At 39.6% G+C, this 14,429-nt stretch overlaps 1 protein-coding gene across 2 annotated transcripts in view; it reads right to left on the reverse strand.

The window, feature by feature from the left end:
• Positions 1 to 14,429, reverse strand: part of cadm1b (cell adhesion molecule 1b) — a 180,354-nt gene that overhangs the window by 33,927 nt on the left and 131,998 nt on the right. For both annotated transcript variants that reach the window (XM_060888143.1, XM_060888142.1), the window contains exons 4-8: positions 11,825 to 11,977; positions 10,607 to 10,744; positions 6,961 to 7,119; positions 3,602 to 3,698; positions 2,341 to 2,513 (exon numbers count right to left, since the gene is read on the reverse strand). In XM_060888143.1, the coding sequence (XP_060744126.1) occupies positions 2,341 to 2,513; positions 3,602 to 3,698; positions 6,961 to 7,119; positions 10,607 to 10,744; positions 11,825 to 11,977 (720 nt within the window). The remainder of the gene's footprint in view (positions 1 to 2,340; positions 2,514 to 3,601; positions 3,699 to 6,960; positions 7,120 to 10,606; positions 10,745 to 11,824; positions 11,978 to 14,429) is intronic.

Consider the following 14,429-nt stretch of genomic DNA (forward strand, 5'->3'; position numbering starts at 1 on the left):
GGGCTTATCCTGTACTTGATTTCCAGAATAGGCTCATGAACTTTCCGTGGTCGTTACTTAGGCTCATGGTCGTTACTTAGACCGGGATGCTGAGGGAATATGCTTTGGATATCACAAGCAATTAAGCTTCACCAAGTCAAAACCGATCATTTGTCTAGTTTTATGCTATCGGACGTTTTCTATCTAAAACACATTTACTGCTTGTTAAAACAAGGCTTAAAAATGTTAAAGAAACAATAACTGCTAATTCAAAAGCATGTGATCTACACTTACAAGTTTACTTCTGCTTTGTAAATTCTGCAAAGTGTTAATAATTTAAAAAAAAATAACAAAAGGGATCGTAAAAACTGCATTTCATTCACTTCATTTATGTCTGCCCTGAATAAGCTATTTCACTTACGTATAGTTCTGCTGTGTTTGTGATAATCTTATGTCTCTGTATGTTGCTACTGGATGCTTGAATTTCCTCCAGGATCAATAAAGTATCTGTCTTTCTGTCTGTCTGTCTGTCTGTCTGTCTGTCTGTCTGTCTGTATGTTTATCTCTCTATCTATCAATCTATGTATCTGCCATTAACCTCCACTGTGGAGTGTGACCTGACAAAGACATTCAACTCTGAACATTAGCACCACAGCTGGAAAGTCCAATTTTGGCCTCTAGTAGCAATTTCTAGATGTTATTCCTAATTCCGCTAAACCACCACAAATCCGACAACCCTTTAAAAGAACTGTGCCAGACTTTTGGACAAGTTAATACAAGAAACATACTGTAAACATTTTGTGATAATTATGGTGTATCCACGTTAGAACACAAAGAAAAAGACGTCGAGAGAAAGAGATCAGCGACGGCGTTCCCTGTGAGACGACCGGGTGGAAGTTAGTTCCTCACTTTTGAGCGAAGGTCCCTGGCGTGCATCTCTGACAGAGGAACACCGAGCTTTCTGGGATTCTCACATCCCAGCAGTATGTTGTGTTTGTTAGAACTTATGGAGTGTTGTGATGTGCTCAATCTGTTATGTAAGAAATGTGGCATGAAACAGATTTCTTAGAAGATTTCTGAGAAAGATTGAAGATTAGCTGGATAATCTTTCTGAAGATTAGCTGGAAAAAAAACCAAAAATCTACCTCCCATGACTTGCATGTTAATCTTGAATAATAATTAACATTAATGGTGTCCAGTGAAATTCTGACCTCTTTTTCCAGTACACTGTCGTTCTGTTCCATCGGCACAACGGAAATGTATAAATCGGTATAAAAAAATGCATTATTTTTATCGACACAAGTCTGATATAAAATCAGTCAAGACACTGTTTACTTTCAGTTTGCTCTGCTGGTGTCATTTTACACAGAACAGATAGCACCATAAAACTTAAGATATTTATGAACACGCACTTGGAGCATCTCACTGAGCAGAAACTGGTTTTGATATCAACATTTACTTCGAAGACTTTTTTTGGAACTTGTCTATGAATATATTGCCACTAGTAAGCTAGGCAAAAACAGAAATACAAACTTTTGAAATCCCTGAGTGTCTAATTTCACATGAGTCATTAAGCACTACTGTGGAGTTTGACATGACACAGAAATACAGTGCTGAACATGGACACAACCAAAACAGGTAGTGTAGAAATTATTTTTTTTGGCCTCTGGTAAAAAAGAGTTAACAGCTTTCTGCCATACCCACAATGCCTTTTGACTACCTGCTGATTTTTTGCCATTTTTAATAAATAATTTCTAATAAAGTCCTTTGGTCTGCACAAAGCTTTAGCACTCGTCCTTCAACACCATCACGCACATGGTGTCACATTCATCAGATGGATCTCTAACTAGCGGAGCCAAGTCTCTGGCATAATCCAGGATATATTTCAAATATTAACATACTACTAAAATTCTGTTTAAGGTTACACCAATAAACATCACCCACTAAAAGCCAACAAGATCCTGACTTATTTTATATATCGCATATAATTATTTGTTTATACTGATCGAAAACATCCTATAAGTCTATTTCTATTCTGCAGGTAGACTGGAGCATCAGTCTTTGCAGTGAGCTCATATTAATCTATGTATTAGACTAATATTTATCTATTAATAAAGAAAGAATTACTTTTTGCTTGAAAGAAAAAAAAGTGAAACAGAAAACTGCATGTAAACCATCCAACAAGCCAATTTTTTTTTCTGCTCCAGAAATTGACACCGTCATTGTCAGTAACTAACACTGTTACTAAGGTTAATGGTGTTTTTTTTTTTTTTTTTAAGAAATTATTCTGCCTGATGGTTATGATGGTGTAAAATAGAAAGCATGACTGATTGATTTACAGACTCAAGCGTATGTACATACCGTAGACATAGAGGATGTAATCATCGTACGCTTCTCCAACTAAGTTGGACGCCACACATCGGTAAGTCCCGTTGTAGGACTTGTTGAGGTTTTCGATGAGGAGATCAGAGCCTGTAATCACGGCGTGGGAGGGAACATCATCATCTACTTTGAACCAGTTAATTTGATGAGGCCTGTAAATACAGCACAATGACAATTGAGAGAGAGAGAGAGAGAGAGAGAGAGAGAGAGAGAGAGAGAGAGAGAGAGAGAGAGAGAATAACAAGCTTTCATTCAACTTATACCACCTGAACACGTGCACATTAAACACACACACAAACACACACATACAATACACTACTACGCGAATGAGATCCAGCATTACACATGGACATCTATAATTGTGTTTGATGTGTTAGCCACATGTTTCCTGAACACGTCCTTGGGGACTCCATGTGATCCTGCACCAATGCTCTTGATTGCTTGGTTGACATGCATTGGGTATTGTGGACTGCGGCCCCAGATAAAGGGTTAGACACATCATGTATATTTCACATGAAGGCTTCTGTTCTAATCATTATTACATTAAACACTTGATGTTTTAAACACATGTTTTTAAGACACCTCAGAGGGTCCAAAGCAGTAGCAAGCACCTAAAATATTCACCTAATGGCACTGCCTATGGGTTGCATGATATATCTAATTAAATGCTGATTAGAAGTCACATGGGCTTAGCAATATGTGGTTTACAGTCATCATAGCTGGACTACTGATCATGTCATGGAGTGATTTCATGTCAAGAACAAGTACAAGTACAGAGCCTGACTCATGGTTGAAGATATTTCTGAATTGTTATGACATGTAACTTAGTTGCCTATGTGACATGAAAAATACCGAGCATCACATTCTATTACCTTTTTTTATTTCTTATTATTTCTATTCATTCTTTTTTTTAACATAGTTCTTCAATTTAGTCGATTTTTATGCACATTCTCAGAGGAGTAGCCCAGGTTTTTATTTCACTGCAAGTTGTATACTGCATCATATTACTGTGTAGATGACAAACAAAAATCTTGAATTTTAAATCTAGTTTGAATCTTTATGAATAAAACATTGAACGTTGTTTCATATTATATGAATCTTTATTTATTTAGAAGATGTCGCAAAAAACTGTCACAAACTTTGAAAAAAATGGGTCTTGCTCGCAGACAGGTTAAGATCCGCTGTCTAAAATAATCCCATATATGGGAATTAGGAAAGGACGGATCACTTTAAGACTCACTGAGGTTTGCCTTTTGCCATGCAGCTCAGCTCGAGGTTTTCCCCTTCTCTTGTCAGGCCCTCTGGAAACTCCACGACAATCTTTACCTCAGGTTTATCTGAAGAAAATGGTGGTTCAGTTAGAATCTTAACATTTTAAAATTTAGCATTATCGATCAATAATGGATCGATGTCTTCAGGACAGTCAGAGATGATCAAATCAGAGACTTTCTTTCTGAAGCTGTGATTCAACGTTCTGGTTCTCTCATGTGAACTGAATATAATTTACACCACTTTGTCATCCAGTGCTTTTAATAATATATAGTCACAAGCAGATTTACTGAAATCCAGGCATCAATCTGGATCCATATTGAGCAAGTCAGAGGTGAAATTGGCAAGAAAAAACGTCCTGAGGAGTCATGCATTGAGTTCAAGTCAAGTCAAGAAGTCAATAAGCTTTTATTGTCTTTTCATCCATATATAGCTGATGCAGTACACAGTGAAATGAGACAACATTTCTCCAGAACCATGGTGCTACACAGAAGGACTGAAATTAAGTTGTCCTAGCCACATAAAGTGCATCTGTGCAACCTAGTGCAAACTAACTACAGTGCAAAGAAACAACACAAAACACTACAGGTGTACACAAATACACAAAATAGTGCCAACCAGTGTGGAAGCTGTATATTGGACAATGCATTGTGCAAGAATATAGGAATCTGAACAAAGCAGGATCTAATAAACATATTTACACATATGTAATAACAGCAGTTGAGTGAATTGAGTGAATGTTCCTTTACTGGAAGACATCAGTTTGAAATCATTACAGTATAGAGATGAAGAAGATATAAGCAAATGTTCAGTATAAGCAAATGAGGAATACAACAGAGGTTTTTAGGTACACACCTCGAATTAGGATTATACACTGACACATGCTTGCCAAATTGTTTAAATAATAAGAGGATGTATTTTTTATTTATGTCTTGTGAGTTCCTGAGTCTCTTGTTACAGACTGTTCTTCAGAAAAAACCCTTCAGGTCCTGCACAGGTTTTCCAGCATCTTCTACATTACTGACTTCTTTCCAACAGAAGATATATGATGTTCAGATCCATCTTTACAAACTTCGGAGAACTTAGGGCACAACTATTACACTCAGTTTAAACATTCACTGTTGGTCAAGAAGTCAACACAATACAATCAAATCCGGAGGTGTGTAAACTTTTGAACAAGATGATTAGTGTCAATGATTATTTCGCTTTTTAAGTTTTGTCCTTCAGACTCTACATAAGATATTTACATGCTTCACACTAGACAAAATAATAACAATTTACACTGATCATCCAGTTCAAAAGTTTACACCCCCCAGCGCTTAATATATCGTGCTGAATTCATTGCATTTATGGCATTTGGCAGACGCCCTTATTTTCCTATTCTATCTCGCCCTTATATAGGGATTTGAACTCACAACCTTCCAATCATGCTACCACATCCATCCCCCATTACCTTATTGAGCATCAGTGAATGTTTTACCTTTTGTAACAGATGTGTATGTGTGTAGTACCGACGCTGTAGGAAAAATATGCAGAAGATGCTGGAAAAGCAAATAATGTGGATGAGCTGGAGGATTTTTTCTGAACAGTGTGCAGTTAAACTGCTCAGGAAAAACAAAAGACTCATGAACAACTCAGACAAAACATATTAACAAGCACTTGTAAATGCGTGTGTAACAGTTTCTTGTTGTTGCTGATCTTCTTAACTTTACTCGTCATCCCTGCAAACAGCAGTAAAGATGCAAGTTCAGAATTTTATTGACTTCAACAACAAATTCAGAGCGTACCTGTGAAATTGCTTGATATACGCCTGTTATAAAAACCCAGACCTGGGCATTGCACTGCATGACTTTTATAGGAAATCTTTCTCCCTTGGGTAGCAGATGCACAAGCTGAGGTCACCGACTTCTATTCAAACTGTCTATTTAGTGGTGGTGTACTGTAAAAACGTTTTTCATCTTCCTTCAGTTTTTATCTGTGTTTGTCAAAATGTCAAGCTTTTTACAGTCAGACTGATCCTGTCCTGTCTTTTCTTCACAAAGGTCAGCTCGTGCAGTCAGCCTTCGGAATAAATTAATATTCGACAAAGATTACAAAAGGTTAGGTCAGCCTTTCAGGGACTTTCCACAGCCGGCAATAAGGTGCACTGATCACCCTCAATTACCGTGCTATTTGGAGACTAGCTTTATCAAACTGAGGCATAACAAGACAAAGCCTGTTTTAATTAAAGCAAATCCCCTGGCTCTGTCCAGGTTAATAACTTATAACCAAAAAAATACAAATTTCCTCCTTGTATCAAAATCATTTTTTCTTCTAATAATTAATTAATGAATTGTTTTTAGGATTTTACCCAGATTTCTGTGCCACATTAGTATACAAAATGTTGATTTATAGCTAATGTATGCATGTCACAGCACTTCTTTGGCAAGACGAGCTGCATATATACTGCTCTTGCATTCTTCCCTTTATGCTGTAGGCGTTTATCTGCTTCCCTTTAATAACTCCTGCAAAGTTGCAGCTTAATTAATGAATCACTCTAAAAATGATTGCAGTAAAATGATCGCTCCACATCACATAATTGTGTTATTAACACAAGACATACTATAAAACGACTGCTTTGTTGTGTCCACAGCGCTGCTTTAGAGCACAAACTCCAAAGACCTGGATAGAGTTTGTCAGGTTTGACAGCTGTACAATTACACTGAAGCATCGCAAACAGAATAAATAACTAGAAGGAATATCCTGGTTATGCAATCGCACTTTTTGATCATTTAGTACATGCTTATAGAAGGGAAATGATTTAGAACCCCACTCTCTGGTGTCAATCAGATGAGGATGTGTTCCCTTTAGAGTCTGGTTCCTCTCAGCATTTCGTCCTCATTTCGTCTCATGGTGCTTTTCCTTGCCACCGTTGCTCATTAGCGATCCATTTAAAAATGTATAACTTATATAACAAATTTTCATATTTCTGTAAAGCTGCTTTGTCACTGAGTCCGTTGTAAAGAGCGCTATACTGTACAAATAAAGCTGAATCAAACCGAACACATCTTTAAGAAACTGACTTTAAATTTCTGAGAATGTTCTCAAATAATTAAAAAATCCTGTTCACACTTTATACAGTATGAAGACTCAAGAACAGAAGTTATTAGGAGAAAAGGAGTAACGCCGTTTAAACTGCTGCTTATACAGTACCATGTGATGTATATATGATCATCCTGACAGTATTGAGATTCCTCATAAGTATAAACTCATGAGTTAAGCAATCAACAGATGAGAAAAATGTTACTCTGCATCAAACACTAGACCCTGCATGCTTGAGCAATGACTCACACTGCACTTCCAGGTATTTCTGGGTTTGGAAGTCCTTCACAGCTGGATGGTCAATGATGCAGATGACGGCCACTCCATCGTCCTCCTTGGAGACGGTGAGTCTGAGCCTGCTAGTGACGGTGAACATCCTGTCATACGTCTCCTCGGCTGTTTCCTCACCTGGGAGAAAAACACATGAGTGACAAGGCAGCCATTAACGGAAGCTCGCTTGCTCTCTCTCTCTCTCTCTCTCTCTCTCTCTCTCTCTCTCTCACTCTCTCTCTGGCTCCTAATAACTCCCAGTCCCAGATGAAGGCCTTTGAGAAATGATCCATCACCTCCAGACAAATCTTACATTCATATAAAGTGGCAGACACATTTCCTTGCTGTCATGCTCAGTATACTGACTGTGACATCCGAGCCATCGCTACATCGCATCATCACATCACCGCATACTCATACATAGAATTCTTTTACTCCCACCATATATATATATACTTTTATATCCTGCGGAAAGGCATTTAAGATATTTGTTCTATTATTTTGAAATTAGTCATCTATATGCCCAAAAAAAATCCATGGTTTAAGCGAAACAGAGGACAGCATCCAGGACAGTTGGCGCACATCGAGTCACACACTGGCGATGCTGCCGTATTTCAGACAATCTGGAAGCTCCAAGGGCACAGAACTAATTGCAGTGGTGATGATGATAGTTTACTTGGAACTAATGAAGTGGGGAAATAATTATAGCTCAGCACTGACCTACACCACTGCTCTTTTTCTGGAGACATGCATTGTATAACAAACTGATTTAAGAAAAATGTAAGCAAATGTAAGCAAAAGCGACTGTAAGCAAAAAATCACATTCATTTCAACTTAAATGATTAAATCATCGTTCATCACATAATAATGAAATATATATACGATAAAGTTGTTTTTTTGCTTACTCATGATGCATACATGTCATATTTTCTTTACATTATTCTTAAATCAGTTTGTTATATGTCCTTGTAATGTGCAATTATGGGTGACGCCATTGGTGGGATCGAACCCGGATCTCAGCTCCATCACCCAGTCCGTGCACTGCTTTTATTTAACTAAACAAAGACAAAACATAATCATGCCATAAAGACCTGGATAACATGGCGTCCAACCTTACGGGTTCACACACGACGTTATTCTGACAAACTAACATATATAAATATGACTGACAATGACCATGAGAGCAGCACATCAAGGGAAAACAAAGGAGGTGAGAAAGTGAGAAAACACATTAAGAAAAAGTATGGCACCGCCCACATAGGAATAACAGTGATACATGAATAAACCACTTACCAAGGCCCCCCTGGTGGTCTGGCATGGAACTGTCCTACTAACTCCTGACGGTCCTACTGTATGTTCGTTTCTGATGTATTTGCCAGTCGCAAGGTTTTCTGTTTTTCTCTTATTTTAGGTTTAAAGGTGGGGTCTCCGTTGTTTGAAAACCAATGTTGACATTTGAGATCACCAAAACAAACACGCCCCTAACCCAAATGGGTCCCACCCCTGTTTTGATAGCTCCGCCCCACACATACACCAGACAAGTATAACCCAAGTATAACCCAGGCAACTATTATGGCAGAACCTGTTGGGGCAGCTGACCGAGGGTATATTTTTATCAATAAATGAACTCAATGAGTAATACTATGGTAATACAAATGTGTTTTTGTAGTACTGTGTGTTGTACTGTGAAAGGTTTAGCTAATGTTAGAGGCAGAGGTCGTAACGTTGCTGCCGATCACATGGAAACAGAAGACTTGGAGCGTGTGTGCATGTTTCAGGCACAAAGACTACTTCTTACCTTATCGTAAGCCTTTCTTTGCTTTCTTTCTTTGTTTTTATCCTCCATGTCAATGTTAAAACTGCTTTCTGCTAATGTCACACATGCGCACTAAACACTCTCTCCGCCCATTTCGACAAGACACGCCACCTTTCTGCTCGTTGTCTACACGTTAGTTTTGTTTTTGTTTTGTTTGGCGGCCCAATGCAGTTTTCTGCAGCATTTCTCAAACAACAGAGACCGCACCTTTAAGCGTTATCATCCATATGGTCTTGAGTGTGTTCATTACACCTCAGTATAAAATTGTTCTGATTAAAAACATTTAGATGAAAATGTACAGACTCTGGAGTGTGCAGGTTGCCATTGTGTTGCGAAATAAATTTTCTCTTTGATTAGATCCTGGCTCCAAGTCTACCGATTCTTCAGCTATGGTGTGAAACTGCATTGTATTGGTGTAAAAAGTCGATTCTGATTGGTCAGAAAGTGTTGATTTCTTTGTTTCTCGTACTGTTGTATCGCACAAGCTCTAGTGCTGTTACAATGAATAGTGGCACGGCTATGAGTACTGCAGCTCAATCTTTGGTACCGCAGCACGATTATGAGCGTGATTTCACGTTTACACAATAACTCTGTTAATAAAGAAATTATTTAATTTAATTGGAATATAATTGACTGACATTTATGACACAACCTAGCCAAATATTTCTGTTTATTTTTGTTCCGTCGACAGACGTAGTTTCCAAAGTCGGATCCGGCAGATGGATACGAGTGCTATGTGTTGCCATGGCAACGCACAGACTGACTGACAGCCGGCTTGTAAGTATGTGAACTTCTAGTTTCAGTCTAATGATCGGAAGACAGACAGTGAAATGCATTAGTTAAAGTAAATATCAGCATTCGGTAGAACTGCAACTTCTATAGTAATGACTTCTACAGGGGCTTGTACAGTGTTGTAGATGCTCAACACATGCAAGCAATAATAATAATAATAAAAAATAAAAAAAACACAAACAAACAAATACAAATACCTCATTCTGGATGGTTTTGGTGACGAGTTCTGTGAGGTGTTTATTCAACATTTAACATTCCCTTTACATGCTCCTGTGATTTTAATATATTGAGTCATAAATTTGTGACCACTAACAAGGGCACAGCAGGTATAACCTTGTGTTTGTTTGCTGGTTTGTTTGTTTAATTATTTTTAAGCAATATTCTGTTGCCAAATAAGCACCATACGGAACCCTTACGCGCCAAAACAATTTATTTGGACGTACATTTATCAGCAGTATATATAGACTGACAAACTCCAGTGATTAAACCTGCTTTCATTTCCAGTTTTGACTCTTGACTTGCTCATCCTGCATGACTCATTGCTGAAATTCAGGGCTCCTACTGATTCATTTATTTGCTCAGCAAAGCGCGCGGTAGAATGAAAGCATTCGCTTGTCACCAGGTAGTCTCTGAGTTACTCGCCACTCCTCCCCTCCATGTCTTAATGGAGAAAGGCATTCATGAGCAGATTACGCAGCCTGCAGACTCTCTTTATCACACAACCTCAACCGGTGTCAGCTAATAGGCGGGTAGCGCCGGCTGAGTGGGAGAGGAACAGCTGGAGTTTGTTCAAAGCCACTTATTTAAGCTGAGCCAAAACCTCCCACTGAAAAAAACACGCGTCTCTGACTATTCTTTTTCTGCACTTTCGAACGAGCGTGGCCACCTAGTCGAAATCTGGTTACGAAGAAATTCCCCAAATCGTCGCGGGATTACCGGAATGGGAACGGTGAAGACGGATTAGGGATCTTGGAGTTGTGGGAAAAAAAAGTGCTATTGACGGTGTGTGAGTCTGACCTTGTAGGATCTGATCTCCTTTCATCCACACAATGCTGGAGGCGGGCTTGCTGCCCATGGCCGTGCAGGTTATCTCAGTCTCGTTCCCTTCGCTCACCACATCCTCACGTGACTCGATGATTAGGTTGCCTGGTGGAACTGGAGGAGCATAAACAGCAGCAGGATTAGATACGGGCTTTGAGTCCCCCTGCGGCTGGATCTCTGTCTGGATCTAAAGTCTGCTGCACAACATTCTCTTTCTCAAAGATCTGAGAGGTTAAAAAGAAAAATAAAAAAATTAAAAAAACGACATTATCAGACGCACAATGGCGATATATCAATAGAGACCTGGAAGATAAACTTGGTCATGTTTAAAATAAAGTGCTCAGATGTGTTTACCTTAAATTTAACTGCGCTGTCATAGAAATCATCTACTGCCAGAAAGCACCGCAGAGTTCTCAAGCTCTTTTTACACCAAGGATCTGTGACAGCAGTAATTACTTTTGGACCCTGACGTATCTGTTTACCAGCTTTTTGGTCGCTCTGTGTTTGCAAACAAGACGTCAGTGTGTTATATGTCAAGCTGCTCCTTGCAACAGCACCGTATTGCTGTTTTTATACTTTTCCTTCTCATGTGCCTGCCTCTATAGTCTGCCTTCATGTTTCTCACGCTGTGTGCCGGTGACATGTGCAGTCATGTTCCCGGTGAAACACTGAGTGTGAGATCCCTCGTGATAAGGCTTTTATTTCTTCGGCGCTTTTTTTTATTTAATATCAGGGCTCGGTGCCAGGGTTCGGCGTTCATGCTGTGAATGTGTACAGCCTTGCCTAGTTTTAGGAAATGAAGTGACTTTGGAGCATGCTCATCTACATTCATCTCCCCAGGAAGTCCAAATATGGTCTGTAATAAAGCTCTATCATTCAGTATTATTAAATGTGAAAAGCTCATTAAATTAAAAAAAGGAAAGAAAAAAAAAAAAGCCTGAATCTTTCTACAGGGCTTTTCAGAATCGAAAGAAAAATCCAGTCAATATGGCTGCCAAAAGCAGACCTCCGATATCAATAGCGCAACATCTGTTCCTCTTTTCATCACCCTTGTTATTGGAAACGGCATGAAGGTAATTGGTTGATATTGTGTTATGGCGGGATTCAATTAGACGGGTTCAATTGACTGAAAGGATCAATGTGGGAAATCAATAATCATGAATTTTAACATTTGCAACAGCTCCTCTGACATACCCAGGACGGTGATGTCGGCGTAGGCCTCCTGCGGGGGGTCCGTGTAAAGCTGGCACACGTACCTTCCCTCATCCAAGAGCGTCACGTTGGACAGTGACACACGCAGCTCGTTGTCAGAGAAGTTAACCAGCTGAAAACGACTGTCCTTAAGAGCTGGAAAAAAAAAATACAGGACGTAAAGTTTTATGAGGATTTAGTACTATGTGTAATAAGTGACAGGCTTTGGGAAAAACCGTGGCTGAAAGTTCAATGTCACTGAAAATCCTGATCACAAGTTCTACATGCAGATCTTCTTTTTAAATCCAGCTACTGATGTGAAGGTTAAAAAAAAAAAAAAAACGGTTTTCATCCTAAGAATAATGATGATGCACACTGGGAAGCCAGCTAGCTGGTGATGAAAAGACAGTTCTCACTATGAGCAGAAGTGAAAGAGACATTTTATACAGGCACGGCCTACCTTCACTTGCTCAGGCACACCACTGAAACTCTGATAGATCTACTGAGGACTTGATCACTGTGTTAAGCCAATACATGCAGTGGATGTGTGAAAAGGTGAGTGGACATTGGACATGACAACAAAAGCAGGCGCTGAATATATTTTCTAATGTCGGTACAGTAGGTGATAGTTTGGCAATGAACCCATCAACAAGACAGTGTGCCCTGTTTTCTTTTTGGCTTTGATACAAGAAGCAGCTCAGGGGGTCAGAGGAGGGCGAGAAGAAGAGAGAGGTGAGAGAGAGTATGTGTGTGTGTGTGAGAGAAAGAGAGAGAGAGAGAGAGAGAGAGAGAGAGAGAGAGAGAGAGAGAGAGAGAGAGAGAGAGACTAAGGGTGTGAGAGAGAGAGAGATGAGAGAGAGTGTGTGTGTGAGAAAAAGAGAGAGAGAGAGAGAGAGAGAGAGTGAGAGAACACGAGAGAGAGAGAGAGAACACGAGAGAGAAAGAGAGCAAGAGAGCAAGAGAGTGAGAGTGAGTGAGAGTGACTAAGGGTGTGTGAGAGAGAGAGATGGAGAGAGAGGTGGGGGGTAAGAGAGAGCATGAGAGAGAGAGCGAGAACATGAGAGAGAAAGAGAGCAAGAGACTGAGAGTGAGTGAGAGAGACGGATAGAGAGGTGGGGGGGGGTAAGAGAGAGCAAGAAAAAGAGAGAGAGAAGCTGAAAGGGAGAGCGGGACAGAAAGATGTCTGTCCTTCTTGTACTAATTTTGCTCATTTTACTAACTCTTTTACTAATAAGTGCTGCTTATAGTCACCTCTTCTATAAATGAATGTATTCCATTTCTGGTGGAACGTCTGCACTTGGCACAAGCTCCACCTCCGTGATCAACTTACACAAAGTATTCACGAGGAAAAAAACTAACGTGAATATAAAATTTCATACATAAGGTATAATTAAAAAATGAAACTGTAATCATTACATAAACTTGTACTGTTTATTTGGAAAAGCACAAGGAATGAGCCAGAGTGCTTTAAATGGAGTCATTGAAATGTTGGATAGTGCAATTATCCACACTTCTGAGTTGTGAGTAAATAGTAAACACAGCAGCGTCAGTGCCCAGGCCTGTGAACAAACACTGTGATACATTCGCCCTGCTTATTAAACTGTTTCTCACTCAACTCGGACAGTGTTGTGACAAATCTAATAGCCACGCTCTGATTTTTAATTTCTTTTCACTAATCCTGCAACTTGCATTTTTTTTTTACTTTTGAGAGAGAAATTACTTGTTTGCTGTTTAATAGTTAATGAAATCATTCTAATTGGTAAGCTATCAGAATCCCCCAAAGCCGACGCCCACTCTTTCAGCCACGCCCACTCTCAGCCAAGCTGATTTAATAAAGAAACCATCTATTGCTCCTCTATGACCTCCTTAAAGTCCCATAGTAACGTCCCACAGCTCGTAACCCACACTGCATTACAGAATTATACATAATAATTCAAATAATCCTATTCTGTGTAAGAAGAAGACAAGGAAATCTGTTCCACTCACCAGCATAGTAATTATCTGACAATCCATCCATCCATCCTTTCATGTGACCATCCATCCATCCATCGGACCATTCCTCCGTCCATCCATCTGACTGTCCATCTATCCATTCATCTATCCATCCATCCATCCATCCATCCATCCATCCATCCATCCATCCATTCATCGGACCATTCCTCCGTCCATCCATCTGACCGTCCATCCATCTGACTGTTCATTTAACCATTCATCTATCCATCCATCCATCCATCCATCCATCCATCCGGCCATCCATCCATCTATCCATACATCCAACTGACCATCCATCCATCTTTTCATTCATTCATCCATCCATCCATCTATTTTCTTAGCACTTATCCTACACAGATTCACAGGGGTCCTGGAGACTATCACAGGTGACTCGGGGCATAAGGCAGGGGACACCCTGGACAGGGTGTCAGTCACACACCATTGGACAATTTAGAGATGCCAATCAGCCTACAACACAATTCAATGGACTGGTGAGGAAACCAGAGTACCTGGAAGCAAGGAAAGAAGGTGTTATCTTCAACCACTAACAATTCTGTTTAAGTTTGAACCAGCAGAGGGAAAAACAAACACCTCACACTGAAAGCCAGCAGTTTGT

Source organism: Tachysurus vachellii, chromosome 15 (assembly GCF_030014155.1).
Source record: "Tachysurus vachellii isolate PV-2020 chromosome 15, HZAU_Pvac_v1, whole genome shotgun sequence".
Taxonomy (NCBI): Eukaryota; Metazoa; Chordata; class Actinopteri; order Siluriformes; family Bagridae; genus Tachysurus; species Tachysurus vachellii.